The 26,613-nt window shown below is 41.1% G+C and overlaps 1 protein-coding gene across 1 annotated transcript in view; it reads right to left on the bottom strand.

Annotated features, from left to right (window-relative positions):
- Atp13a5 (ATPase 13A5) overlaps positions 1-26,613 on the bottom strand; it is a 140,201-nt gene that overhangs the window by 46,389 nt on the left and 67,199 nt on the right. Inside the window, exons 14-21 of the mRNA XM_028753804.1 lie at positions 26,592-26,595; positions 24,266-24,416; positions 14,641-14,727; positions 13,846-14,002; positions 10,001-10,118; positions 2,919-3,043; positions 1,959-2,119; positions 332-448 (exon numbers count right to left, since the gene is read on the bottom strand). Of these exons, the coding sequence (XP_028609637.1) occupies positions 332-448; positions 1,959-2,119; positions 2,919-3,043; positions 10,001-10,118; positions 13,846-14,002; positions 14,641-14,727; positions 24,266-24,416; positions 26,592-26,595 (920 nt within the window). The remainder of the gene's footprint in view (positions 1-331; positions 449-1,958; positions 2,120-2,918; positions 3,044-10,000; positions 10,119-13,845; positions 14,003-14,640; positions 14,728-24,265; positions 24,417-26,591; positions 26,596-26,613) is intronic.

Raw genomic sequence — 26,613 nt, 5'->3', positions numbered from 1 at the left:
AGGGAGGGAGGGAGGGAGGGAGGGAGGGAGGGAGGGAGGGAGGGAGCGAGGGAGGGAGGGAGGGAGGGAGGGAGGGAGGGAGGGAGGCTGAGCTTGGACTAGCCACAGGAGTGAGAGACTCTATCAGCCCTGGAGTCTGAAGGGATGCAGTCTGCTATGTGTAGAGTCTGGTGGATTTAGATAAGACCAGGAACCTCCTGGGAATTCAAGGTGCCTTCAGTGATGATGCACATCCTCAAACCCAAGCCCTCCTCAGTGACCTGTCTCTTTCCTCTTTATGTTCAGCCCCCTTGAAGACCCAGACAAAGCACCGCATTCCGTCAACACGTACTTGTGGCAGCATACTGTAGAAATGATGAAATAACACTTGGTATGACTTCCCACTCATTGCAAAATGATAACCTTTTCCGCCGGGTACAGAACTGTTGCCGATGTCAATGTAGGTGTCCTGAAATCAAAAGGCTTTGTTTCTGCACGGGCTTATAAAGCAGTGCGACCTTCCCTGGGACACATGGAAGGAAGTGAATGTGTGTGGCACAAATTGATGAGCATCAGCAAAGTGGGGGGAAGGATCGTTTGCCCGTGGAACATCAGCCTCAATGGGAAGAAGACAAGCAAAATGCCCCCTGGTATTATAAAACCCTACGATGCTCTGACAACTCGCATCCTTTCTGTGATTGTCTCTTCATAACAATGTGCCAACTAGGAGCCAGCGAGGAGAGCAAGAACATCTCTCTCCTTCCTACTCACGTGTACGTGTGTTTCCTAGGATCCTGTACCATTCATTGACTATTTCTTCACTTCAAGAAGCCATAGTTTTGTTCTCAGTACCTAGCTCTTTCCTCAGCCTGACTTTTGACTTCTATTGTGACCCTACTAAAACCGAGGTCCCCTTCCATCATGGCGACCAGAGCCTCTTTCTCACCTATGTTCCTTGCACCATTATTATTCCTGCCCAGACCCCTCCCTCCCTGCCAGTTGTAGGCATTCCCCTCTGCTGAGCTCAACCTCTCCATGGCTGCCGGCTCAAGGGGACATATTTGATGGTGTCCAGTGGTTCTTCCTGTCAATCATCTATGATGAGTGAGATTTATCAGCTCTCTCAAGATTTATCAGCAGGCTTTACATTTCCATAGGACTGGATTTAAACAGTACAGGATTTGAATGAATTTGAACACGGATATCCTGCTTGTTAAATCAGTGAAGGCCCAGTGTTCTGTGACACAGGGATACACGGGTACTGTATGAAGCAAGCAGGTTCACAGTGAAATGAGTACTATGGAGCTGCAGAGGGAACAGAGAGAACTGATGTCTTTTTAAATATGTAACTAGAAGTTATATAAAATTAATTCACCTGGATGACCCAGGGCCACTCTGTATACTTGCCAGTCTGAATGCTGCACCAAAGAAAGTCCCATATCTATTTAACAATGTGAAAGGCTGTTCAGCCTGGAACCAAGAAGCACTTCTGTAGGTCTTTGCCAGAAGGGTCATGCTTTGGAGTGACTCAAAAGTGGAGTTTCAGGCAATCTCGTTCCTACTCTGGTATGGGAAAGCTTTTCTCAGACAAGCAAACAGTAAGCTTGCTTTCTGGAAAACCCTACCCTTGCCAGATTTCCAGCAAGGCACTGTGCAGTGTGGATGCTGGGGGATTTGTGTGGAATCAGAGACCGGGCTCTGGTCCTGCTGCACAGCTTGCTGGTGTGCCTTGGCAAGCTTTTTATTTCCCTCCTGTCCCTCCTGTCAGTTGCTCCGGCTGGCTGTAGGACATTTGTAAACTCCCCTAGGTGATGATAATTTGTGGCTGGATCTGCAAGATGCCACTGAAAACCCTCTGCATGGTGACACACCTGAAGGATTGTTACTATGATGCCTTCCAAGATGCAGATGGTTGCTCCATGCCAGGGCTGTGTTCCACCAACCCAGACCCAGCCGGAGGTCTTTGAACATCTGCTCACCTTCTTCCCAGAACCTGGCTCTTGGGTCCCCACCAACTGCCAGGTCACAGAAGCAGGAACAAGGTCTCCCGGCTCATTAGCCTCGACAATGATGACCTGGCTGCCCATAGGAATCATTTCAGAATTTTTAGCAACAGTGATGGCAGTTTGAAGATTGTCACCTAGATGACAAAGAGACAGACACTGAAAAAAAGATGTCTCTCCATACATTTGTTGCTACCCATTGAATGTATTCAGTGATTTCTGTGTTGTTTTATAACTATTTGTCTTTCCTCCTACCCAAGTGTATGCCTCCAGTGAGCAAACACCAAGCCAACATTTCTCCCACTGTGTTTCCTACCCATGCATAAATGAATGAAGAAATGTATGAGCTCTTCATGACTAATGTTGAGAAAACAGAGAGCGATCAGTGGTAAACAAATAACCCCAGGTTAGTACTAATCACAAAAGCCTTGAGATCAGCACTTAACACAAGACAGAGCACTAACAGGGCCACACTTAGGTTTCCTACCATGCACCATGCTTGCTCATGTGTGTGTGGGGGGAGGGGCATGTGCACATGTGTGTGCTTGTATACAAGATCTCTCACTGAACACATTGCTCCTTGATCTGGCTAGGCTGTCTGGCCAGCAAACCCCGGGATCCTCCAGTCTCCACCTCCCAGTGCAGAGATTGCAGGCGCGAGCCACCTCAGCCAGTCTGCTTTTAACATGGCTGTTACTGACAGTTTTATCTCCCCAGGCTATGTACAACTAGTTCTACTTGCATGATCCTGCATAGGACAAGTGGTACTGGGAAGAAAAGATACAGTTGCTGCCTTAGAAAGCCTGTTCCTGCTTGGGGATGCTGTAAGGTGACAGGGCCACACTGCGCATTTGCTGTCTGCTTCAGTCACAGGGCCTCACTCATTTCAGGCTTCTTTCCTTTTTGCTAACTGCTGGGCTCTGGAAGCACACATACCTGTCACCATCACCGTCCTGATGCAGGCCTCGCTCAGCTCCTTCAGTACTGGCCTTGTTTCTTTTTTCAAGCGATTCTCCATTATGAGAAGTCCGAGAAATGCCAACTCGGACTCCACTTTCTCCCTTTGGGGATGGGAGAAAATTGGCATTTTAAGACGTAGCACTGTGTCGTGCCTGTGACTGATTGATTTCTTATCTTTGGAACTTCGGTCTATGTTTTATTAATGTAATAGTGCACGCCTTAAAAAAGAAAGGAACTCAGGAGTTTATAATGAAAACCAGTTGTCATGTGTCCATACCATCCTTGGTCTGTTTCCCTAGAACAGTCACTTCCCATTATCAACTACATTTCAAAAACACTGTTTTTGTCTTCCCAATCTTATTTTTAAGTTGTTAACTATGTATTTTTTTAATCTCCAAAGTCTTTCATTATTTTTCCCTTGACCTTATATTTTAAAAAAGCAAATCTGCTTGACAATCACTGGGCACATTCTACGTGATGCCATCATTACCACAATGTCTTTGTTCAGGCGCTATTATTAAATACTAAACAAACTGCATTTAATTTGTACATATAAGATGAATTCACATTTTCTGGTCAACTAGAACTGAAGACTCACTGGTTCATTCTGCTTACTGTGTATGTATGTACATGACTGTGTGGAAGGTACATGTGTTCACATGTGTGGAGGTGACTGTGTGTGCAAGCGCACATTCATGTGTAGGCTCTGTCCACCTTTTATTTTCTTTGAAGATCCCTCACTGGAACTTGGGGCTTGTCCATAAGTCTAGGCCAGTAATACTCAGAGATCTGTCTGGCTTTGCTCTTCAGTGTTGGGATTACAAATCAATGACTTTTTTGTGGGTGCTAAGGATTGATCTCAGGCCCTCATGCTTGTGTGGTAAGCATTTTATCTGTTGAGCTGTCTTTCTAGCCTCTTTGCTTGTTTTTTAATATCCATAAAGTGTTTCTACAGCTTTATTGAAGTAAAATTGTTAGACAAAACCTGGACATATTTAAAGTGCATGGTTTTATAGGTTCAAACTCAACTGTATAACCATCACCATCATCAAAAGAGGAAACATTCCAATCACCCAGAAGGTTCCCCTGTTCCCATTTTGGTTTTTTTTTCTTTGTAATAAGAACATCTAAGATCCACTCTTCTAACACAATGGTAACCATGTAACACACCACAGTTAGCGAGAGGCAGTGTGCAACAGAGCAAACCTCCAGAACTTATCCACCTTGCGGAACTAAAACACTCACCCCTTGAACCTTCCTCTCCTTCAAGCCTAGGATAACTGCCACTCAATCTAGGAGTCTATTTCAAATACTTGGTATAAGGTGGTATTTATCTTCTTCTTCCTCTGATGGGTTTATTTTCATTAGCATCACATCTTCCACATTAAGACACATTGCCTCAGATGGCAGGATTCCAACACCCACTCCCTTTTCCAAATCTTGCCTCAAATTTATTTATAAAATCAGCATTGACAATCTACAAATATGTGTGTTTCCTAAGTCCATGTAGTTCACATTGACAGATAGAAGACTTTTCTATCAGAACCTTCATAGAGGCCAGGGAACCATTAGGAGCCCAAGGTGTAGTTTTGGCCTCTCGTTTAGTTCCTTGGGCTTGGTTTGACAGAGCCTGTGACCCTTGGCCACGTAGCCTGGAATCCACTTCCCAAGCTTGGAGTGAGCAGAAACAGCAAGACTGGTGAGTTTGTGGTTTGGATCCTTTGGCATCTTGGGTTTAACCATCTTAGGCTTCACAAGGGACTTGATGGACTCTGCATGTGCACTCATTGCCTTTACATTGCTTGTCTGCATCTTCTTCAGGCCTTTCTTGTTGTGCTTGTTGGCAATACACATGTTGCCAAGGAACTTGGAGTTGACCCCATTATGCCATTAATATCTTTGTGACTGGTATCTTTCTTGATGCTATTTCTGTTTTTTTTGGCATAGGTTGTATGGTGTGGTTCTTGGACTTGGCCATGTATGCACAGTAACCTGTGGCTTCCTGGATTCCCTTGTCTTTAAAGGCTAAATGGTATCCCATTGCTTATATAAACTATATTTTCTTTATTAATTAATTGACAGATTGTTAGGTTGTTTCCAAATTGTGATTTTTATTAACAATGTTACAAAACATGTGGCATTTGTGGTGCTCTCTTGAGATATTGCCTTCAATTCCTTTATGTACAAAAATAGAATTGGGAGGTTGCTGGATCCTAAGTATGTTGTCTTTGTAACTCATTTCAGGACCTTCACTCTGTTTATAGCAGTCAGATAATTTCCAACTCTGATTAATAGTGGGATAGGTTCCAATGTCTCTATACGCTCACTTAGCCAGCCCTCCTCCTCCTCCTCTCCCTACTCCTTCCTCCTTCTTCTCCTCCTCCTCTTCTTGCTCCTTCTTTAGATTCACTAATGTGTGAGTGTTTTACCTGCATGTATATATGTGCATAACATGTGTGCATGGTTCCAGGTTAGCCAGAGATGGTGAGATGGGGTCAGATCACCCTGGAACTGGAGTTATAGATGGCTGTGAGCTTATATGTAAGTACTAGGAACTGATTCAGCAAGGGCAGCCAGAGCTCTTAGCCATCGAGCCATCTCTTCAGTCTCCAATCAGCCATCTTACTAGGCATGCAATGATCTCATTGTGGTTTTTATTTTCACCTCATTTCACCAGTTGTTTGGTGAATTTCAATGCCCTTTTATGCACTTGATGCTACATGTGCATCAAGTGTCTTAGACAAGTATCTACTTGGTCCTTTTGCCATTTAAAAATCAGATTTACTGTTTTTTATTATGAAATTGTGCTCCTTGTGAATTTAAATATTAATTTCTTATTAAAGTAGATTGCTATGGACAAGCATGATTGAGCCCTGTGCCCTTTGCTTACTGGTGGGCTGCCATATGAACCTCTCTGCCTCCGACTTCAGCGTAGAAGGTGGAAGTATTCTCTCTTCTTTACCTGCCATCAAGTGTCTAAAATCCCTCTGGGAAGCAGAATAAACCCTTCTCCCCCTGCACTGTTTCTACAGGTATGGGGTCAGAGCAATGCAATGGTAATCAGTACAGTGTGTATATAAAGGTCAACTGGAAATGGATCAGAGATGTCAACATAAGACTGAAAACAAAAACTCCAAGATGAAATTACAAAGGGACATTTTCTTGACATCGATCTAGGCAGCAAGTTCATGGATGTAACTCTGAGAGATGGGCACAATTGCAAAGAATAAAAGAATGCTTTTGTTTCTACTACAGCTCGCTCCCTTAGTCAGGCGTCCAGGCATGTGATCTCTTGCTGACACTACACCATCAGTGATGGTACTCACTGCCCCATCCTTCTGTGCTCAGTCTCTGATGAGGTCTTCCTGCCTCTTCTCTACTCACATCTGTGTTTGAATGCTTCTCCTCAGAGGACTTCTTTGGCAATGTGTAGTTTGAAAACCTCTTCCCATCTAATGCATCCCCTCCTCTAAGATATCTAAGAATCATCAATGATACAATATATTATAGACTTATTTTAGTTTCTATTTTCTCCAATTAAGATACAAAATTCTTGGGACCAGAGAATTAATTTTATTCATTTCTATAGCTCCTGAACATCTATACTTGATCTTAGTCAAAAGTCCAAGAAGCGATGCTCCTGACCATCTAACACAGATTGAAAATTAGTAGACATTTGCTACACTAAAGATGGATTAGGGCTTAAGGAAGTCTTTCTTCTCATCATTTGACATTGGGCAACTTTCTAAGATACTTCAAGAAACTCTTAGTTTCCTCCAGTGACTCCAGTTTTCAAGAAATTTTTATTTTCCTGACTGAAAAAAAAATTGTTAAATTTTATCCTGATAAAAATCAAAACAATATTATCTTACTCTGTTCAAGAATAACAGCTACACAATAAGAAGCATTTTGGATTCCTGATATCTCTTGGGAGAAACTTGTAATGAATGGGAAGACAGCAGAGTTTGTAGGTTTTTGTACTTCTATTAATGTTTATTTCCCTACTGGCTCTTCGATGGGAATACAACTGTGCTTGTATGTGGCAGCTGGGGATCTCCACATTCTATCACTAGCTTTGTGAATTTCTGGGTCACTCATGACCTTAGCACTCTTATTCAAATTTGTGCCTGAAAACTATATAACATCCTATGTGTAATGGATCTCCTGCTTGCTCAAGAATAGCCAATACCTGGAGTGTTAAATCTGAGGATGTTATTATATGTTTGAATCAACTCTATGATTCTATTTCAAAGACAAAAATGACATGTCAGAAAAGCTTCTTGGAGTTGACCCACTCCTACGATTTATAGATGGGGAAACAGGTACCATGTAAGGTACCAATTATCTTTGTGAGCCATAGGCTGCAGAGAGCAATATTGAACTAAATACATTGGTACTCAAATACAACTGGTAAGAGCCAGTTATATAACTAAACATCTCTCAATTTCCTGAACAGAATGCTAATGGCTCAGGCTCTAAGATCAACAATTGATAAATGGGACCTCATGAAACTGAAAAACTCTGTAAGGCAAAGGACACTGTCAACAGGAAAAAACAGCAGCCTACAGATTGGAAAAAGGTATGCACTAACCCTACATCTGAGAAAGGCCAATATTCAAAATATATAAAGAACTCAAGAAGTTAGACTCTATCAACCCAAATAACCCAATTAAAAAACTGGATGCAGAACTAAACAGAGAATTCTCAACAAAGGAATCTCAAATGTCCAAGAAGCACTTAAAGAAACATTCAACATCCTTATTCAGCAGGGAAATACAACACTAAGATTCCACCTTATACCAATCAGAATGTCTAAGATCAAAAACTCAAGTGACAGCACATGCTGGCAAGGATATGGAGACAGGGTAATACTCCTCCATTGCTGGTGAGATTGCAAACTGGTACAACCACTCTGGAAATCCATCTGGCAGTTCCTTAGAAAGTTGAAAATAGTTCTACTTGGAGACCCAGCTATACCATTCCTGGGTATATACCCAAAAGATGTTCCACCATACAAGGACACATGATCCATTATGTTCAGAGCAGCTCTTTATTGATAAAAAACCAGAAACTGGAAGCAACCCAGATGTCCCTCAACCAAAAAATGAATACAGAAAATCTGGTTCATTTACACAATGGAATACTATTCCACTGTTAATTCAAAACAAAGATATCATGGATGAACTTTGCAGGCAAATGAATGAAAGTAGAAAATATCATCCTGAGTGAGATAACTCAGACCCAAGAGGATATGCATGGTATGTATTCACTGATAAGTGGATATTAGCTAAAAAGTAAAAGATACCCATGACCCAAAAAAGTTAAACAAGAAAGAAGGCCCATGTGAGGAAACTTGAATCTCACTTAGAAGAGGGAATAAAATAGTATTAAGAGACAGAAGGAGGGAACTGGGTAGGAAAGGAGATGGGTAGAGGAATAGGGCACAAGTCAAGATCAGGTGTAGAAAAAACAGGAGAGAGGGCCAGAGGGACAGGAGAATGAATGGAAGTCTGTAGCTGCTGGAGGTGGGAGAAGGAGTCAACGTGGGTAACCTTAGCTCAAGTATTTAAGAATGGGGACATGAAAACTGAAGAGGTCACCTCCTATAGCTAGGCAGGACTCCCAGTGGAGTGGCAGGGACATCAACCTGCCCACAAAACTTTAGACCCAAATTTTGGTCTGTCTAAAAGAAATCCAGGGACAAAAATTAAGCAGAGACTGAAGGAATGGCCAACCAATAACTGGCCCAACTTGAGTCCCATCCCATGAGCAAGCACTAGCCCCTTTCACTACTAATGATACTCCATTGTGCTTGCAGACAGGAGCCTAGCATAACTGTCCTCTGAGAGGCTATACCTAGCAGCTGACTAAAACAGATGTAGATAGCCACAGTGAAACATTGGATGGAGGTCAGGAACTCTTACGGAAGAGTTGGGGGAAGAATTGAAGGCCCTGAAGAGGATAGGAACTCCACAGGAAGACCAACAGAGTCAACTAACCTGGATCCCTGGAAGCTCTCAGAGACTGAGCTACCAACCAAAGAGCATACATGGGCTGGAATGAGTCTCCCAGCATATAGGTAGCTCAGTCTCCATGTGGGCCCTCCCACAACTGGAGCGGGGACTCTCCCTAAAGCTGTAGCCTGAATTTCCCAACAGGGCTGCCTTTTCTGCCCTCAATGAGAGAGAATGCACCTAATTCTGCAGAGACTTGATGTGCCAGGCTGGGGAGATATCTGGATACCCTCTCAAAGGAGAAGGGGGAGAGGAAATGGGGGGTGGGACTCTGTGAGGGGGGACCTAGAGGGGGGCAGCATTTGGGATGTAATCAAATAAATAAATAAATAAATAAATAAATAAACAAACAAACAAACCCTGAAAGAAAAATGAAAGAAAAAAATTAAAATCTCTGAATTAGAAATATAAATTTAATATATCAAATATAAGGACTATATAGTTTACCACTAAATTAGTCTACTTGTTCTTTTAATGTAGATCACTTAAAAGAAAATCCTAAAAGCTGGAAGAAAGCAGTTAATAGATTATTCTCTAAGGAGGGACATTCATCCCTTAATGTAATTAAAAATATTGAGTTTTGCTTGCGATATGGAATTCAATTTGCACTCACTAGCACTCAGATTTGAGGGAAATAAAATACCCAGACCCGAGAAATTCCAGAAATAAAATGGGATTCTGGAAACCTTCTAAATATGGGATCTCCAAGCAAGTCTGCCACGTGATGCTCAGAGGTGGGATGAAAATTCATAATTAGGAGGGGACAAAACCCAAGATTAAAATGAACACTCTGTCAAACAGGGCAGAGGGTAGATGTGGGGTCTGGGAAATCTCAGCTGCTGTATTTGCTTTGTCACAAAACCACCATGTGACCTGAGCAAGTCCTGCCCACAGCTGCCCATCTCCAAACCAGAGGGCAGGATGAGATCAGTTCTCTGAGTCCAAGAATTCCCTGGTGACGTGAGCTGTCCGTCAGTCCATCTCCAGCAGTTCCTCCCTTCATGTACAAAGACCCTCCCTTAGTGCTGATTTCTAATTCCTTACCTTGCTAGACGGTCCACATCTGAAAGGCTCTCCATCTTCAGGGTTTTGTGGGCAAGAGCAATGACACGGAAGCCTTGCACCGTGTAATTCCTCAGCTCCTGTGGGAAGTTCTTAGGCACTGTGAGAAGAGATGGGGGAGGTAAGTGTAAGTTCACTCTGAAGTCTACCCTGCACCTAACCAACTGTAGGATTTCTTCACTGTGCTTCAACATTCACTTCATAAAAACGCTTTACCAGAAAACATACAGCTTCAGACACAGGTCACAAACAGCTTCATGTTATTCTGATGAGGAGAGAAAGATGCTAAGACTGTGCTATTTAGCTGTGCTACACCCCAATTCTGTGGCCTAAACTAGGTTAAAACCTAATCTCTAATGTGGCTGTATTTTGAATATAGGCCTTTGGGAAGTAATTAACTCATGAAGGTGAGACTCCCATGAATAGGATTAAGACAAAGGAAGATATAAGAGATGGCCTCTCTTCACAAGGATACATCAGCAAAGCAGGCAGCTACAAGCCAGCAAGCTAGTCCCCACCAGGAGCCAGATTTCCAAGACTATGAGAGATGGAGTCCTGTCATTTAAGCCACCTAGCCGTTTTGATACAGCAGCTCCCTTAAGATGACTCTGACCACTGTCTAATGTACTGATAGGGTTCTCCAAGGACAGACCTCAGGACTGTTTTCTCGATTGAAATCGGACAAATAGCCAAGCTTCCAGATTAGGGTTGATAATGTTCAGGCTCCATGTGATGCACTGCTTGCTTCTGTCAATAAAGTTTTAAGCCACAACCACTCACTTGTTTATTATCCACGATTGCTTACAACCACAGTGGTAGAGTCGGTTAGCTGATGCAGATACTGTGTGGCCAGAGAGGCCTGAAACATGCACCGAGTGACTCTTTGCAGAAACATTTGCCCATTCTCTGTGTGTTTGCAAGTACGCATGCACATGTGTGTGCACATGTGTGTTTACAGGTATCTGTGTACATCTATGTGTACAGGCATGTGTGTACCACTGTATATGTATGGATGTCCTCCCTTTCCTCATTGCTTTGAGACAGCATCTCTCCTTTGCTTTACTACTGCATAGCCCAGTCTGGCCATCCTGAAAGCTGCTGAGATTCACCTGTCCCTGCCTCCTGTCTCCTGGTAAGTGTTCACCGAAGTTACAGAGGCATAGATAACACACCTAGCGTCTAAAAGTTAGTTCTGGAGATCCAAACTTGGGTTGTCAGGCTGATGCAGCCAGTGTTTTACCCACTGAGCCCCAGCCCCAGCTCACATCCCTGCTTTACAACATTGGTGACACAACGCAGTGCTTACATGTTTTGGCGTGACTATGTTTTTGTATTTACAAATTCTTTTGGGGTTCTAATGTGCCTATGTGAGAGTATCAGATGAGACCTGAAGAACAGCACAGTAGTGGTTGTGGTGGTGGAGGTGGTGAAGCAACTAAGTTCTATTCCCCACTCCATTATCAACTCATGTTCCGACTTCAACCTGTTAAGTCTCTCTTCTGCACCTCGGTTTCTGTCCACAGTCTGAGTGTTGGCTGACCCTTGCTTTCCCGTTTATCTCAGACTTAGCGTATTTCTAAAATATTCCCAGAGGTATGGATCAAATCTCAAGGAGGCTTCTAGCCTACATTTATCTATAGGAGAAAGAAGTGAAACATTAAAGGTCAAGAAAACAGGTTTCGATGTACTGTTGTGAATGGCTGAGTAGAGACTGGACCCTTCCTGACACAGCAGGACAACAGGAGTATTCTCACTAAGGTCTGCATGTTTGTAAGCGAAAGAGAACAGAGACAAACCTGATCTATAACTTGTTAGGGACTCAGAGGATTTATGAGGAAGATCAAAATCTGAAAGGGAGGTCTGCTTTTTCCATTCTGGGGAACGGAATATATGCTAGGCAAGTCCTTCATATGTAAGAAGGGCCTATAGAAAGGACACTTCTAAGATTAAACTAAACAGGCTCCAAATGTAGACATTAGAATAAGCATTCATGAGAGCTAGAATTCTACGCACAGTTGGAGGCCATCTGCAATCATAACAAGTAAATGAAAACCAGGAGAAAAATGCCAGTTTCATCCAAATGAATTTGAGTGCACCAATTTTCTTATAAACTTGGCCATCGCTTAGACTGTGCATATGTTTAGGAGAATATTAAATAACACAGCTCATCCCAGAGTCTGGACCAGAAAGACAAAAATGACTGGGAAAATCATCCTAATATCATTGAATTTGGTCTAATCGCTTTTTTTCTGAACATATTTCTCTTTAAAAAATATTCCTAACCAAAATCTGACTATGCCATGAGATGGAGTCTATACCCAATGTTGCTTGAGACTAGATAGGCAATGGACCTAGCAGTAAAATGACTCCTAGTGATATTCTGCTATTCCCATAGATCATTGCTTTGCTCAGCCATCACCAGAGAAGCTTCCTACTGCAGCCAATGGAAACAAAGGTGGAGACACACAGCCAAGCACTATGCAGAGAGTGAGAGAAGTCAGAACAATAAGCCCTAACTGGGCTATCTCCATCAAATCCATCCCTTAGGACTCAGACTGTTCTGCAGAAAACTAGGTGAAAGAGTGCAAGAGCTAGAGGGGATAGGGGACATCAAAGAAACAAAGCCTTTTAAACAAAGCTAGACTAACACACATATGAATGCGCAGAGTCTGAGGCAGCGTGCATAGGCCTTGCACAGGTCTGCACCAGATGGGATCCTAGAGCTGGGAGAAGAAGTGGACACATGGCCCCATCCCCAGCTTAGAAACTATGTCCAATTGATAACCACTTGCAAATTAAAATTTAGTTTTCTCCAAAGGAGTTTCAGTAGGCAAAGAAACTACTCGTAAGGGTAGGCCAAATGCCATTTTCTGGAAAACAGAAAATGAATTCAACAGCGTCTCTGGAAGTTCTCTCTCATAATGTGTCAAAGTGTTAAAAAAAAAAAAAAACCTTACAAGTCTTTTATAACTTTATTTATTGTGGCTTCCGATTTTATGTTTTTATGAGATTCCTGTGTATGCGTCTACACATGTTTCTCATGCTTTTTCTTTGGCCCCTTTTCTTGTTTGTTTGTTTTCTCCTGTTCTGATATGTTTGGTTTTCTCTTATTTCTGGGATGTCTGATTCTAACAAGAGACAGAAAGCGTGTGGATCCAAACAGGAGTGAGGCGGTGAGGAACCGGAAGTAGTTCAGAGAGGGGAAACCATAATTAGAGATGGTGCTTTACAATAATCAATTCTCAATAAAAGAAAGACATTAATTTAAAAATTTCCCCTGGGATGGGGAGATCTCAGCTCAGCAGATACAAGATTCCAAGCTTGAAGACCTGAGTATCAAGTCTGGGACCTACAGGGTGGAAGGAGAGATAGGACTCCCACAGGTTTTCTATGGCCTCTACACGAATAGGCACACACACACACACACACACACACACACACACACGCACACACAAACTTTCCTTTCCATTGCTTTGTCTCAGCTCCTAATAGTAGAGCCATCCTTGGCTCAAACTGACAGAAACCCTGTTGTACCTCACCTCAGTGCTGGGGGTGGGGGGGCAGTAGTCCATGTACCCCTGAGTTTTTGCTCTACATATTCTGCCTTGATACCCCACTGTGGCTGTATCTCCTGTCTGTAGGACATCTAGATCTCTTGTGCCACTGTCGCTCACACAAATTGACCTGTTCTCTTTACTAGCTGTGGCAGTTTATGTCCTCCTGTGCTTTGTTATGGTGATGCACAAGTTTGCTTTCTATGTTTGGCCTTTAGAAGGGTTTCACCTCTTGAAAGAGGAAAAAAACAAACAACAACAAAACGTCAGTACCCGTTTCAGAGCAGCAGAACCTGGCCACCATTTCTGGGGCACCCTTCATGTAGATGTGGAGGTGAAGGTCACCAGCCAGCTGAGCAATCACAGACATCCTTTGCAGGCCTGAGGAAAACGGGAACTGGCGCAAGATGGTGATGCTGTCCACAGGACTCTGCAAGGACATCAAAGGCAAGAGACTTGAAAAGCCTCCAAGCGCTACTCGACAGAAGCATGCCCACTAAACAAAAGGGTCCATACCCTCCAAAGTGCCCAGCCACATCAAGGCAAATTATATTTGCCACAACGCTTACTTTTTTCTGGCCTATTCAAGGGTGATCCCCTTGGTACATTCTCTGGTCTCAAAAGCCCTTACCTGTGGCTGCCTGGAGAAGTCCTAATCTCCTTTCAGACCATCCTGTGAGACACGATGCTTCTTTTTCCCAGAAACACTACTCATTCCCAGCTCTGGTCTCCCACAGCTCGTTTGTCAGCCTTTATTACAGCACTTGGCAGGGCGTGCTGCACTGACCCGTGTTTGTATTGATTCCTGACCACTGTGTGCTCTTCCCATGCAGAACCCAGCAGGCTTATTGTGAAGTCTAGCCCAGTCCTCTGCCGCTCACGGACACTCACCGAGTTATTTGCTGAAAACACTAATGAGCGTAGTCAGGGCTGAAGGCATGGCCGGACCAGCTATGGAATTTATTAGGATAAAGCTGAACAGGAGAAATGTGCGACGTGTGCAAAACCAGAACTGTTTCTCCAGTGTTTGGGGGAAAGAAATACATAACCTCTGGAAGAAAACCATACCTGGCTGGCTTTCGGTCCTGGTTTGATTACTGTGCTTGAACCTGGCCTGCCGAATTTGCAGGAGTCCACTTGACCATCTTCCATATTCTGTTACAAAATGAAACATTTATAAGATTCCTTGGAGACAAATAAAAAGAAATATTTTTCTTTGCTCACTGTGCTAATACTTTCAAAAGCCTTTTCATGTGGCTTCCCAGATATTTACTTACATGATATCATTTTCAAATTTGTGTTGTTTTTATTGACAATAAGGACTTTGTCAGAAAAAATGTCAAAAATCCAGAAATACTATCAATACATTAAAGCAGGAATGGGATGGGAACGTGCTGGACATAGGGCAACTGTTCTTCCTACTGGCTATGTCTCGTGGCTGGGGGAGGTCTGGGCTCTAGTGTTGAGTACAACAGCTCTCAGTTGTGCTAACAGCTGTGTCCTGAGATAAACACAAAAGCACATTTTTATGTTACACCTGTGTTACTTGTCTAATTTAGTTAGCTAGAGAGCTAGGAAGTTGACTACTACCAAATTAGAAAGCACTTTTGAAAATGGATATTTATTGGGTAAAACATCCAAATATAGACATCACTATTGTTGAGAAACCAATATTAACCAATATTGGAAAGGAATTTTGTCTTAATAATGTACCAGGGAATTGTCCCTGCCCTTTTGTGTTTAGTAGGATCCCAGCTAACAAAGGATACTTAACTCAAGGCTAAATCAGACCCAGACTAAACCTTAGTGAAAATTGCTTTATTTAGAGGTAGATACGACCATCTTGACAGTTCTTAGAGGTGGTACTAAAGATTTGTGTTCACAAACAAGATCTCAATTTGTACGTCTTCTGTGTGGGTAGGAGGCATTACTAGAATCAGAATCCGAGTCACACGTAGAAACAACAGCTGCGGGTCATCTCGGTACCAGTTCTGCTGGCGTTTGGAAGAACTCTGATCATTAGATACTTCATTAATTTTCCTTCATTAGGATCCATGAAACTGGACATTATTTTGTCTTTATGCCTTCTTCGGAGCCAATATTTTCATCTCAAATTACTGATTTTAGGAATTTCTCTTTATGCCAGGGTTTCTCCATTTTAAGCTCTAGACTTCTAAAAAGCCAAAAGTTCCCATTATTCATCTTCGCATTAGCTCCATGTGAGATGCGTGTGATGCTCCAGCCGCCACTTGTCCCCATTAATTTACAGTTATAATTAAGCATTTCCCTGTGGTGTGTGTGTGTGTGTACACTCTCATGTGTACCCAAGTTTGCAGGCAGGCACATGCAGCATCTACAGTGTGTTTTAGACAGACAGGGTCTCCTGCTGGAACCCAGGGCTCTGATTCAGTGGACTATTTGGCCAACAAGCCCCAAAGTTCCATTTGTCTCTGTCTTCCCAGCACTAGGGTTACAAGTACATGATACTATACCCATCTTTTTACCTGGATTCTGGGAATTAAATTCAGATCCTTTGCCTGTCTGAGGAATCGTTCCCAAACTGGACTACCTTGTCTAGCCTCAGTGGGAGAGAATGCACCTAACCCTGCAGAGACTTGATATGCCCGGGTGGGGAGCCACCACCCTATCAGAAGAGAAGTGGAAGAGGAATGGGAGGAGGGACTCTGTGAGGGGGAAGCTGGGAGTCAAGGCAGCTATCAGGATGTAAAATGAATAAATAAATTAATTAATAGAGAGAAAAAAATCACATCCTTGTGTTTGCAAGGCAAGCACTTTTCTAACTGAGATTTCTCCCCAGCCCCTCTCTGCCTTTTCACACATTACTAGAAGTGTCTTTCTAGCCCTTTTTTTGGAGGTCAACAGAATGTTGCTAGCCAATAGGCTTATTAATGAAAATTCACTATTTGTCTGGCACTTTATAGAGCCCAAAGTCCTTACAATCTCAGTGCTCACCCAAGTCTGCAAAAGAAGCATAATTATCTCAAATGCACAGATGGGATAAGAGCCTTACAGCCTTGGTTCCAGAGTCACACTGCCAGGGACAGGTGGGAAGCGGTTTTCACTGTCACAGCATATCCAGGACAGGTTTATGATTTCTGCCCCTCAACTATCATTCACACTTAGCCCAGAAAATAAAACTCCTTTGAACAAGGGTCGTGTATGTTGATGTAAGAACCTGTACTCTGTGACATGGTAGCTACCCACTGTGGCTTCTTAAATTTAAATCAACTAAGAACTTCTGAAATTAATAACTCAGTCTCTTACTTTCATTTTCACGATGAAAGTGTTTGTTAGCCATATTTGGGAGTCTGATTTAGGCTAGTGTGTTTCTTCAAGGATGTCTTGGATCATTGGTATCATGTTATGGTCTATCTAGAAGGCTTTAGGGTCAAATACATTAGGTAAATACTGCATGTCATATCCCCTCTTGAATACTCAAAATGTACCATAGTATATTAAAGAAGATCCCTATTCAAACACTAAGTTTAATTTTAAATTTAAAGAGCACTTCCCCAAATTATGAATTTATGGATTCTTGTACCATGTTGTACCCTTTAACAGAATTCTTTGAAACAGAGATAGACAGGTCTTGTTAGCATAAAACCAGAATTCATCCAAAGAGAGCCACATGCCACCCTTTAATACAGATCCTCATGATGTAGTGACACCCCCAATCACAAAATCAGAGAGATCAGACTATTCAGCACTATTACAACTTCAAACCTCAAAGCCCACTCCCTCTACTATCATTCAATTGTTCCTACAAGTTCCATGAACAAGAGAACACAGTTGACTTGCACATAAACTTGCACAGACTGCAGACACTGGCAGAAAAGCATCCTGACCTCTGGAAACCCAAGGATGTCCAACTGCAAAAGAAAGTACAAGCATGAGTGTGCATCTGTTTCAAACATTGAAATGTACAGAGGAAAGTGTGACCAACCAACGTAGTAGAGAGAAAAGGATGCTCACGCTGGGGGCCAGAGAGACTCATTCTGAGCAGCAGGGAACTGCTCTCCAGTCATTCCCACACAGAAACTCAGTGGAGCAGGGAAGATTCACAGAAAGCGAACTGCCAAGAGCCATTCTGTTCCACCTTATCAGAGCACTAGACAGATAACAACTGCTTTCCCACCAGCAGAGCAAGCTTCAAATGTAAGCTAGGGGTTGGGGAGTCTACATTTATCCAGCAATAGAAAATATTTGACTGCTATTTTCCTATTTTTATTTTTTGCTTTGATATTTCTTACTTCAATTTTGATGTCACATGATTGATTGGGCTTTATGATTATTCTTTGTCTTCACCTTTTCTCTCCCATTCTCTCATATTTCTCAAAGCCTAACCCTCTGCTTTGCCTCCTGCTTCTACTTCACATACTTATTTTCATTTCTTAATTATCAATATCTCTACTCTTTTAATCTGTAAACACCTACCTTGTGCTCTCAAGAGCTCTTTTATTTCTAACTTGATCGTGGGTATAAAGGATGTACCTAATTGTTTTTTCCTCTATTATCTTATTGTTGACAAATTGTTTCCTGTCCTTTGTTTCTTTTGTATAAATAGTAGAGATCATAAGCTCAAGAGAAAACTATTCACGAAGAAGACCCACAGGAAACAAAATGCACAAAAGATGGGAGAAGCCTGAAAGATGCATCTACCCAAAAAGGCATGCAGATCACAGGCAAAAACAAAGCAACAACACCTCCAAAGGCATACTGTTCCTAAATACTAAAAATGAAACAAAACCAACAAGAAACAAAAACAACTAACAAGTCACTGAAACGCCAAACAAATGATTCAAAATCCCACTTTTAAAAATGTCCAGTGATTTCATGAAGAATTCAACAAGCTGATGAATGAAGCAAGAAATTAATTTAGAGGCTGGGGAGATATGTCTCAGCAGCTAAAATCCTTGTTGCTAAGACTTGGATCCAGAATCCACATAAAGCCAGACACAGTACCACCTGCCTGTAAACCCAGCATGACTACAGTGAGATGGGAAGCAGGACAATCTCCAGAAGCAGGGAGGCCAGATAGCCTGGCACCCACAGCAGCAAACAGGAGGGTTAGGTGGAAGATGAGGACTATACCTAAGGTTGTTCTCTGCCTGTACACATACATGTACACGTACACACACACACACATACACATGCAGAGAGAGGAGAGGGGGAATTCAGCATGGAAATAGAGTTTGAAGAAGTCAAAATGCATAAATGTTGGAAAAAAAAGACTAAGACTTGAACTAGTCAAAACATACACACACACACACACAATGGAAAGCACCACCAGTAAAAGACAGGCCAAGAAGCTGTCACATTCAGATAGTAATGTGATCATAACAAACAAATATGATCACCACCTGAAGGAGATCTGAGACATGATCAGACGAGAAAAATTAAGAATTCTCATCAATATTTTTTCCACAGGGATAAAAGGAGGAACTTCTTCACAAAAAATTAAAGGCACAGAAGAACTATTCAATAAAATTCTTAGCAAATTCCCAAAATATAAGGATATGTATATGTGTATATCTATGGCATTTAGAACCCTACATGGACCTAACAGAGAAAAAAACAATGTCAAGATAGATTGACATTAAAATGTTAACACAACAGAACAATAGTAAGTTACTTGCAACAACAAAATAATCAGAATAGCATCAAGCTTCTCAGCCAAAAGCCCTAAAGCCAGGAAAGCAGGGAAGGAAGAATTTCAAGTCCCAAAGTAAAGAACTGCCAACCAAAATGATTATATCCAGTAAAATTATGTTTTAACTTAAAGGAAAAATAAGGACATCCCAAGATAAGTAAAAACTAAAGCATTTCATAGCCACTAAGATGGAATTACAGAAGATATTTAAGAATTCTACATACAGACGAGGAAGATAGTCAAAACATGAGAGAAAGAGGAGGGGGGAGGGGGGAGGAAGAGGGGGGGAGAAGATAAAAAGAAGATGGAGGAGGAAGAGGAAGATGAGAAAGAGGAGAAGGAGGAGGAGGAGGAGGGGGAGGGGTGGGGAGGGGGAGGAGGAGAAGGAGGAGGAGAAGGAGGAAGAGGAGGAGGAGGAAGAGGAGGAGGAGGAAGAGGAGGAGGAGGAAGAGGAGGAGGAGGAAGAGGAGGAGGAGGAGGGGAAAGAAAGAAAATCCTATATGAACAGGTAAATAAACAAAAATTAGGAAAGAGTCAAACACACTCAATTCAACAAATTAGCAAACCCTAAAGGCCAACAAAATAAAAAAACAAGTAGTTTCAAACCAACCAGAAGAATAAACAAAACTACAGGAAATAGCAAGTATATTTCAATAATAATCCTGAATATTAATGGTCACAACTTTCTAATTAAAAGACACAGACCAGCTGATTGAATCAGAATGTAAGATCCAACTATTTGCAAGCTGCAAGAAACATTCGTAAACACACAGGAAAACTGGCTGGAGGTATTTGTAAAGGTGGGACTCGGGAAGGAGGAGAGACTAGAGGGCTGTGATCAGGATCTAAAATGAATCAATAATATAATCAATAGAAGATCAGGGAAAACTCAAACACATGATTTAATAGGTTACCTCTTAGAAAAGCAAGAATGAAAAAATAAAAGGAAAGAAAGAAAGAAAGAAAGAAAGAAAGAAAGAAAGAGAGAGAGAGAAAGAAAAGAAGAAAGGCAAGTGTTAGCCAAAACCAAAAGCAGTAGATGGAAATAAATGATAAGGTTAGGGCTGAAGTCAACAAAATGAAGATCAAAGGACAGTTAAAAATCAAAAGATTGGTTCTTTGAAAAAATGTCAAGTTAAATAAAGCCTTAGTCAAACCTACTGACAGAAAGAGAAGATTGAAATTCATAAAAGCAGAGAGGGAAAGGAAGAGATTACAACAGATTCTAATGAAATCTGATCACTAGGAAATATTTTCAAATCATACATTCCAAATGTCCGGAAAATCTAGAAGACATAGGTGAATTTTTAAACAAGTATGACCTATCAAGAGAATGCAAACATATAGGCAACTTACTTCTATCTATGACAATCAATAAAATTTAACAGTGACAAAAAAAAGCCTTCCAGCAAGGGAAGCTGAGAGCAGAGTAACTCACTGCCACATTTTACCAGACCTTTAAAGCACTGACTCCTGTATGCCTCAAATTATCCCATACAACAGAAAGAAAAGGAACCCAAGTAAGCTAGTTCTAGAAAGGCAGAATTACTCTGACAGTGTATAAGGACCCTTTAAAAAGTTTACCGAGCTACAGGCCAATTTCTCTGATAATATGATTTCAAAAATTACCAATAAAATATTTGTAAACCAAACCAATTAAGTCATTGGAAAGCTTATATAACCATAGTGAAGCTGTTTCATTCCCAGATGCAAGGGCAGTTAAGCATACACAGATCATTAAATGTCAAAGACACAGATGGACTAGAGGCAAAAATCACTTATCATCTCAATAGATGCAGAAAAGACAGAGATTAGCATACTATAACATCTCTGAAGCAACTGGGAGGAGAACAAATACACTTAAGCAAAATTATGGCTATTATGACTTAAGGAGCCTTGTGGGTCCTTGTGCTCACAGATAAGCACTAGGAGACTTGGGAATGAGTGTGGTTAATAGCCTGACCTCTGCATGCTCCCCTAGCTCCTCTTCCTCCCCCCCATACCTCCCCTGGACTCTTATATTGAGTTTGTTTATTTCAATCAATCTATAGCACTCTCCTCCTCCAGACCTTTACCGTGAACATGTTTACCCTGAGCCTGCTTTCTTAGTTAATACATAAAGCCCATCTTTATGGAAGAGGTTACTTGTAGTTTACAAAAATTTTGATGTAATCATGACTTAAGCTTTGTTGTGCACTGCGGCTTGAGTTAATTACCACCAAGAAGCTTTTTATCAAATTATGCTATGCTTAAATGTGCCTAAAATAATCGACCTGGCGTCAGACTCTTGAAGTTTTTACCAACACTGGCTCCCGGGTCATGTTGAACTGAATTTTCTTCTTATTTCCCCTGGCTCAACACTCTGCTGGCTGTAGTGTTTGCAGAGACCCCCACGATGTCAAACATACAGCCAGCATGAGACCAAATGGGAAAAACTGAATCTCCTAGAAAAGTAAAAATGAGAAAAATAGCATCTGCTCTCTCAACTCTTCTCAATGCGGTTCTTGAAGTCTTAACCAGAATAGTAATGAAAATGAAAAATGAAAGGATTTCAAATAGAAAAAAGCCCAATTATCCCTGTTTGCAGATGACATGTCCCTATACTTAAGTACCTAAATGCCTCTGCCACAAAACTCTTGGATGTAATGAAGGATTTCAGCAAAGCAGCAGGATGTAAAGTCAACAAACAAATTGCAGTAGCTCTTCTATATGTCAACAGCAAGAAGGAAATCAGAAAGTGATCTCCTCCATAACAACTTCAAAGTATATCTAGGATATGTTGTATGAAATTCTTAAGTACTAATGGCAATATACATAGAAAATATAATAATGAAAAAATAAGCTTTATGTATTAAAATTTGTAAAAACTTTTAACAACACAGTGAAGCTTTTTCTAACTTTTTGTATCCAGAAGTGTAACTGCTGGTGATGAGTGATCCTAAGTTTGCTTGCTCTTCCTCATTCTGTCTGGAGTCTTAGGGTGCTGCCAGTCTGTCTTCCCACCCTCAGAGCTCATTTGCATATAGAAAACAGTTGAAGTGACTCTCCAAGATTATCTCAGACCTTCTTGGCACTTTATGGCTATGTGTAGAGGCTAATTCTACTGTACAGCTCAGTGCTATTTAGTAGATAGTATTCTACAAAATCTATCGTGCAAAAAAATAGTATAGATCTTCCTAAAAATATATTCTGCCTCTATAGAGATGCTTGTTAAGTTTCTATGTTAACAAGCAAACTACATGATTCCAAATGTATGTTTGTAATAAATATGACTCAAGATACTGAGGGTTAACAAAAGTATTAAAGAATAATGCCTTATTCTTTAATAATCTCTTTCCATTAATAACTGAAAATTTGAATTGATTAGGGTAAGTATAACTGTCTTCTGAATCTAGACTTGTTTTTTAAACAGTCTATATCACTTGCAAATATGGAAGACTATTTTTTCCTTGCTGAATTAAATACAATTAGATAAACAGATATATTGCTCAAAATAATAAAAATAGCTAGGAATAAGTTTAGCCAAGTATGTGAGAATCCTTTAATAAAAACTTTTAAGCATCATTGAACACAATTGAAAAAGACACAAAAATATGGATAGGTCTCCTACGTTCATTGATTGGCAGAATCCATATTATAGAAATTGCCACATTACCAAAAGACTGAAGATTTAATTTGATCCTCATAAAAATTCCAAAGCTATTCTTCAGAGAACTAGAAAATGCACACTCTTAAAATTCATATGAAAACACATAAGACCACAGAGAACCAAAACAATCCAAAGCAGAAAGAGCAATGTTAGAGGTGTCACAGCAACTGATTTCAAATTATACTACAGATCCATGGTAACAAAGCCCGCATGCTGCTAACACAAACATAGAATGTAGACCAAGGAAACAGATAAGATTCAGTGATAAACCAGTCACATCCAACTGAATTTTGAGTATACATGTGTGTGTGTATGTATATGATGTATGCATGTGTATGTGTGTATGTGTGTATAATACATACACATATACATATACTGAGAAAAAAAACAGCCTTTTCAACTAATGGTGCTCGAAACCTGGTTTTGAACATGTAAAATAAAACTAGATTCCTATTGCCTATCTGGTGAAAACATTGATTCAAAATTATCAAAGACTTTAACGTAAGATTTGAAATTTTAGAATTACTAGGGGAAAACGCATCAAGACAAAGAGTCAAATGTGGATTTTTGGAAAAAGGATTCCAACAGCTCAGCAAATAGCAAGAATCGACAAATGGAACAACATGACATTAACAAGCTTCTGCACATCCAAAGGGGCTAGCAGAATGAAGAGAGCCTGTAATCGGGAGAGCACACCACAACAAATGCTGTTAGGGAATCCGAGAAAAAGGAGCCTTTCCGTTCTGTTGGGAGCAATGCAGATCATCCAGCTACCATGAAAATTATGACCAAAGTTTCTGAAATATTAAAACGATATGATCCTGTTTGCTATGGCACAGCCTACAACAGCAAAGATAGAGAATCAGCCCAAGTGTCCAGCAGTAAATAAGTGGATAAGGAAACTGCCATACTTACACAATGGAGCCTTACTCACTCAAAAAATAAAATTACATCATTTGGAACGAAAAGAGAATGAGACCACGTTAAATGAAATAAGCTAAGCTCAGAAAGCCAAGTATCTCATGTTTTCTGACATACATGGGACTTATATTGAATACACATATATACTTCATATATATGATAAGTACATACCGAAAGACTATTTACAAAGCAGAAGGATAACAAAGGGAAAGTCAGCTCATCAAAGCACATCACGTTGAATATAATTTATCACTATAAATCCCACCACTTTGTATGACGAATCTATACTGATAAAAATGGGAAAACTATGTATCTTTATAATGATTATTCAGTTGTAACAATGATTAATAATAAAGTGTAACCACTTTCAAGACCTGTAACTGAGTTAAAAAGGACCCAGTTCGGCCAATAAAGCTTTCTTCACTTGATTAATGGATATAACATCATCTTACCCAACCAGTTCCTTCAAACATTTTGAGGTCCAAAGGGTCTCCTTGAATGGTCCCATCGAGAAGGATCAGGGAGTGGCAGCTGGCCATGGCTGCACACAGTGGGCCCCAGGGTACAGGCTCACCTGAGGCAAAGCTGTGGACTGCCTGGAAACTGGTTAAAAAGATAATGTTAAATTTTTCAGTAAAGTCATTTGCATGCCCTGCCTCGTAAATCTTACCAAGGCAGCATCCTGGTTATTTGACTCTAATCTCTAAGTTCTGACCACTAACCTCTAACCTCTGACCTCCCATAGACATTCACATAGTCTATACTACTGCTTCTTAAACTCTGGGCACAGCCCATATGGGACCAACTGAACGAACATGGGACTGCAAAAATTATAGCAACAGTAAAATGTTTCTAAACGTCAACAACCACAAACTAGTTCAAAATCAAATGCAATGCTAACCCATGCTGCCGCCTATGACTTCACTGTAGCCTTGGTTCTGAATACGTAACATGCCCAGTTTGTACAGTGCACACCAGTACAGCTGGCAGAATCAAAGAATAATGCCCCAAACACATTGGCTTAGAACATAGACTACTGTTACGTTATAAACGGCAGAGTTTGTACTATACTTTGTACAAAACTTTCAGCTACAGAACATGATGGTTTGATAATAGAAAATAAAGATTTTTTAATAGTTTTCTACTGTCATATAAGGCATGGGTTTTAAATAAATTGATAATTCATTATCAATAAGTGTTTGGTCTGTATACTTATTTCCTGTACCTATGTACCTGGAGCTGCATACAGATTTTGTGGGTGAAAGGCATCACACCTGACCTAGCTTCATCTCACCATCTAGCTGCTGCATCTATCCCTTTGTGCCATGATTCAAGAGCCAGACTAAGCTTGTTGCTTTGACTCGACTTGTTCGGGAATTTTTCCACTCATGGTCCTCTGCTCACTTGGAATTTTTAATTTTCAGCTATAGCATTCTACCTGCATAGTAATGTTTACATAACCCTTCTTTGAGTTGGATATGGATTTCCCCTTTGATATAGACTACCACTGGTCAATCAAAGACCAAATTTCAGAGAGCTTGAATCTAATCACATGGACTTTTGTGGTGTTGTATGTAAATCTACAGAGCTTTCTGAACCGTCACATATGCTAAGCAAGAAGTCTCTGGAGTCATGAGGTAACTGGGGTAGTAAGAAGGTTGCTTCGTGATCCAAGCAAATAAAAGCAAGCAGAGGCTTTGAACTGATTTTCATTACTCAGTTCCTTAAAGTCTACCACTGTTTCCAGAAACTTCTTTCTAGTCCACACATCCGGCCACTGAAGCCACTTCTTTTCCTCATTGACAAGATTTACTTGGAATTATTCACCTTTGTCTCCTCCTAATTTTAACCTGAACAGTGATTATGTTTAGTTGATTCTACCCCTCAAAAGCATCAGCGTGCTTGGTGCAAGGAAGAAAGATGGGAGTGGGAAGCATGAAGACCATCTTCCTCCTTCATTGTCCTGAGTCATAGGCACCCTACTCCTCTAGACAAAGACCTAATCAGTACATCTGAACAGCCAGGATCATAAATAGAGCAAGAAATCAAGCCATTCCATCTGTGCTCAGCCTGGGTCATCTTCTGCAACACTGTGCTGTGCTCAGGCCGCTGTTAACCCCATCACTAGCTTGGTGAACCCTGCCTATTTATCTGATTCTTCAGCTGCCTCAGCCACTGTCTGGAGCCAAAGTAGGGCAATCAACGCTGAAGACTGGAGGTCATCACTATTTAGAAGGCACAAAGGCATACCTCAGCCCCACAGAAAAAAAGCTAGGACCACACTCCCTCCCCTCCCCTGCTCTACTCTAGGGTATGTATCTATATGGTTAGCTTCTTTGTTTTACCATGACAGTCTTTAGTCCAGGTCTGTAAAATTTATCCTAGATGTGCTTTAAAATCTACCTCATATGCTGTCATTTTCAGAGGGTCATCCTTTATGCGCTAAAATTCAAAATGACTTTCTATCTTCAATTATCATGTGTCATACAAATATCAAAGTTGTATGTTACATCAAGCAATTTTATTGTTCTGCCTCCATTCTGATTTTCCTGTCTTCATAGTCATAATTTCCACAGCCTGTGTTACCCGTTGAAGGTGAGTTCATTCACACATCTTCATCCCATTAGACTGGGAACTCCACAGGGAGCCAATGGAGCCCTTCTCTGGGTCTCTGAACACAACTGTCTGCCCAGCCACCCAGGAAGCCTTGTGATCTGTAATCAAGCATGGTCTTGAATCCACGCCTTGGTCCTCTGCCTTACTCATTTGGCTCATTACCCATCTCCCCCATTCTCTCCCA

Source organism: Grammomys surdaster, unplaced genomic scaffold (assembly GCF_004785775.1).
Source record: "Grammomys surdaster isolate TR1022 unplaced genomic scaffold, NIH_TR_1.0 125956, whole genome shotgun sequence".
Lineage (NCBI taxonomy): Eukaryota > Metazoa > Chordata > Mammalia > Rodentia > Muridae > Grammomys > Grammomys surdaster.
This window is presented reverse-complemented; position numbering and strand designations above follow the sequence as displayed.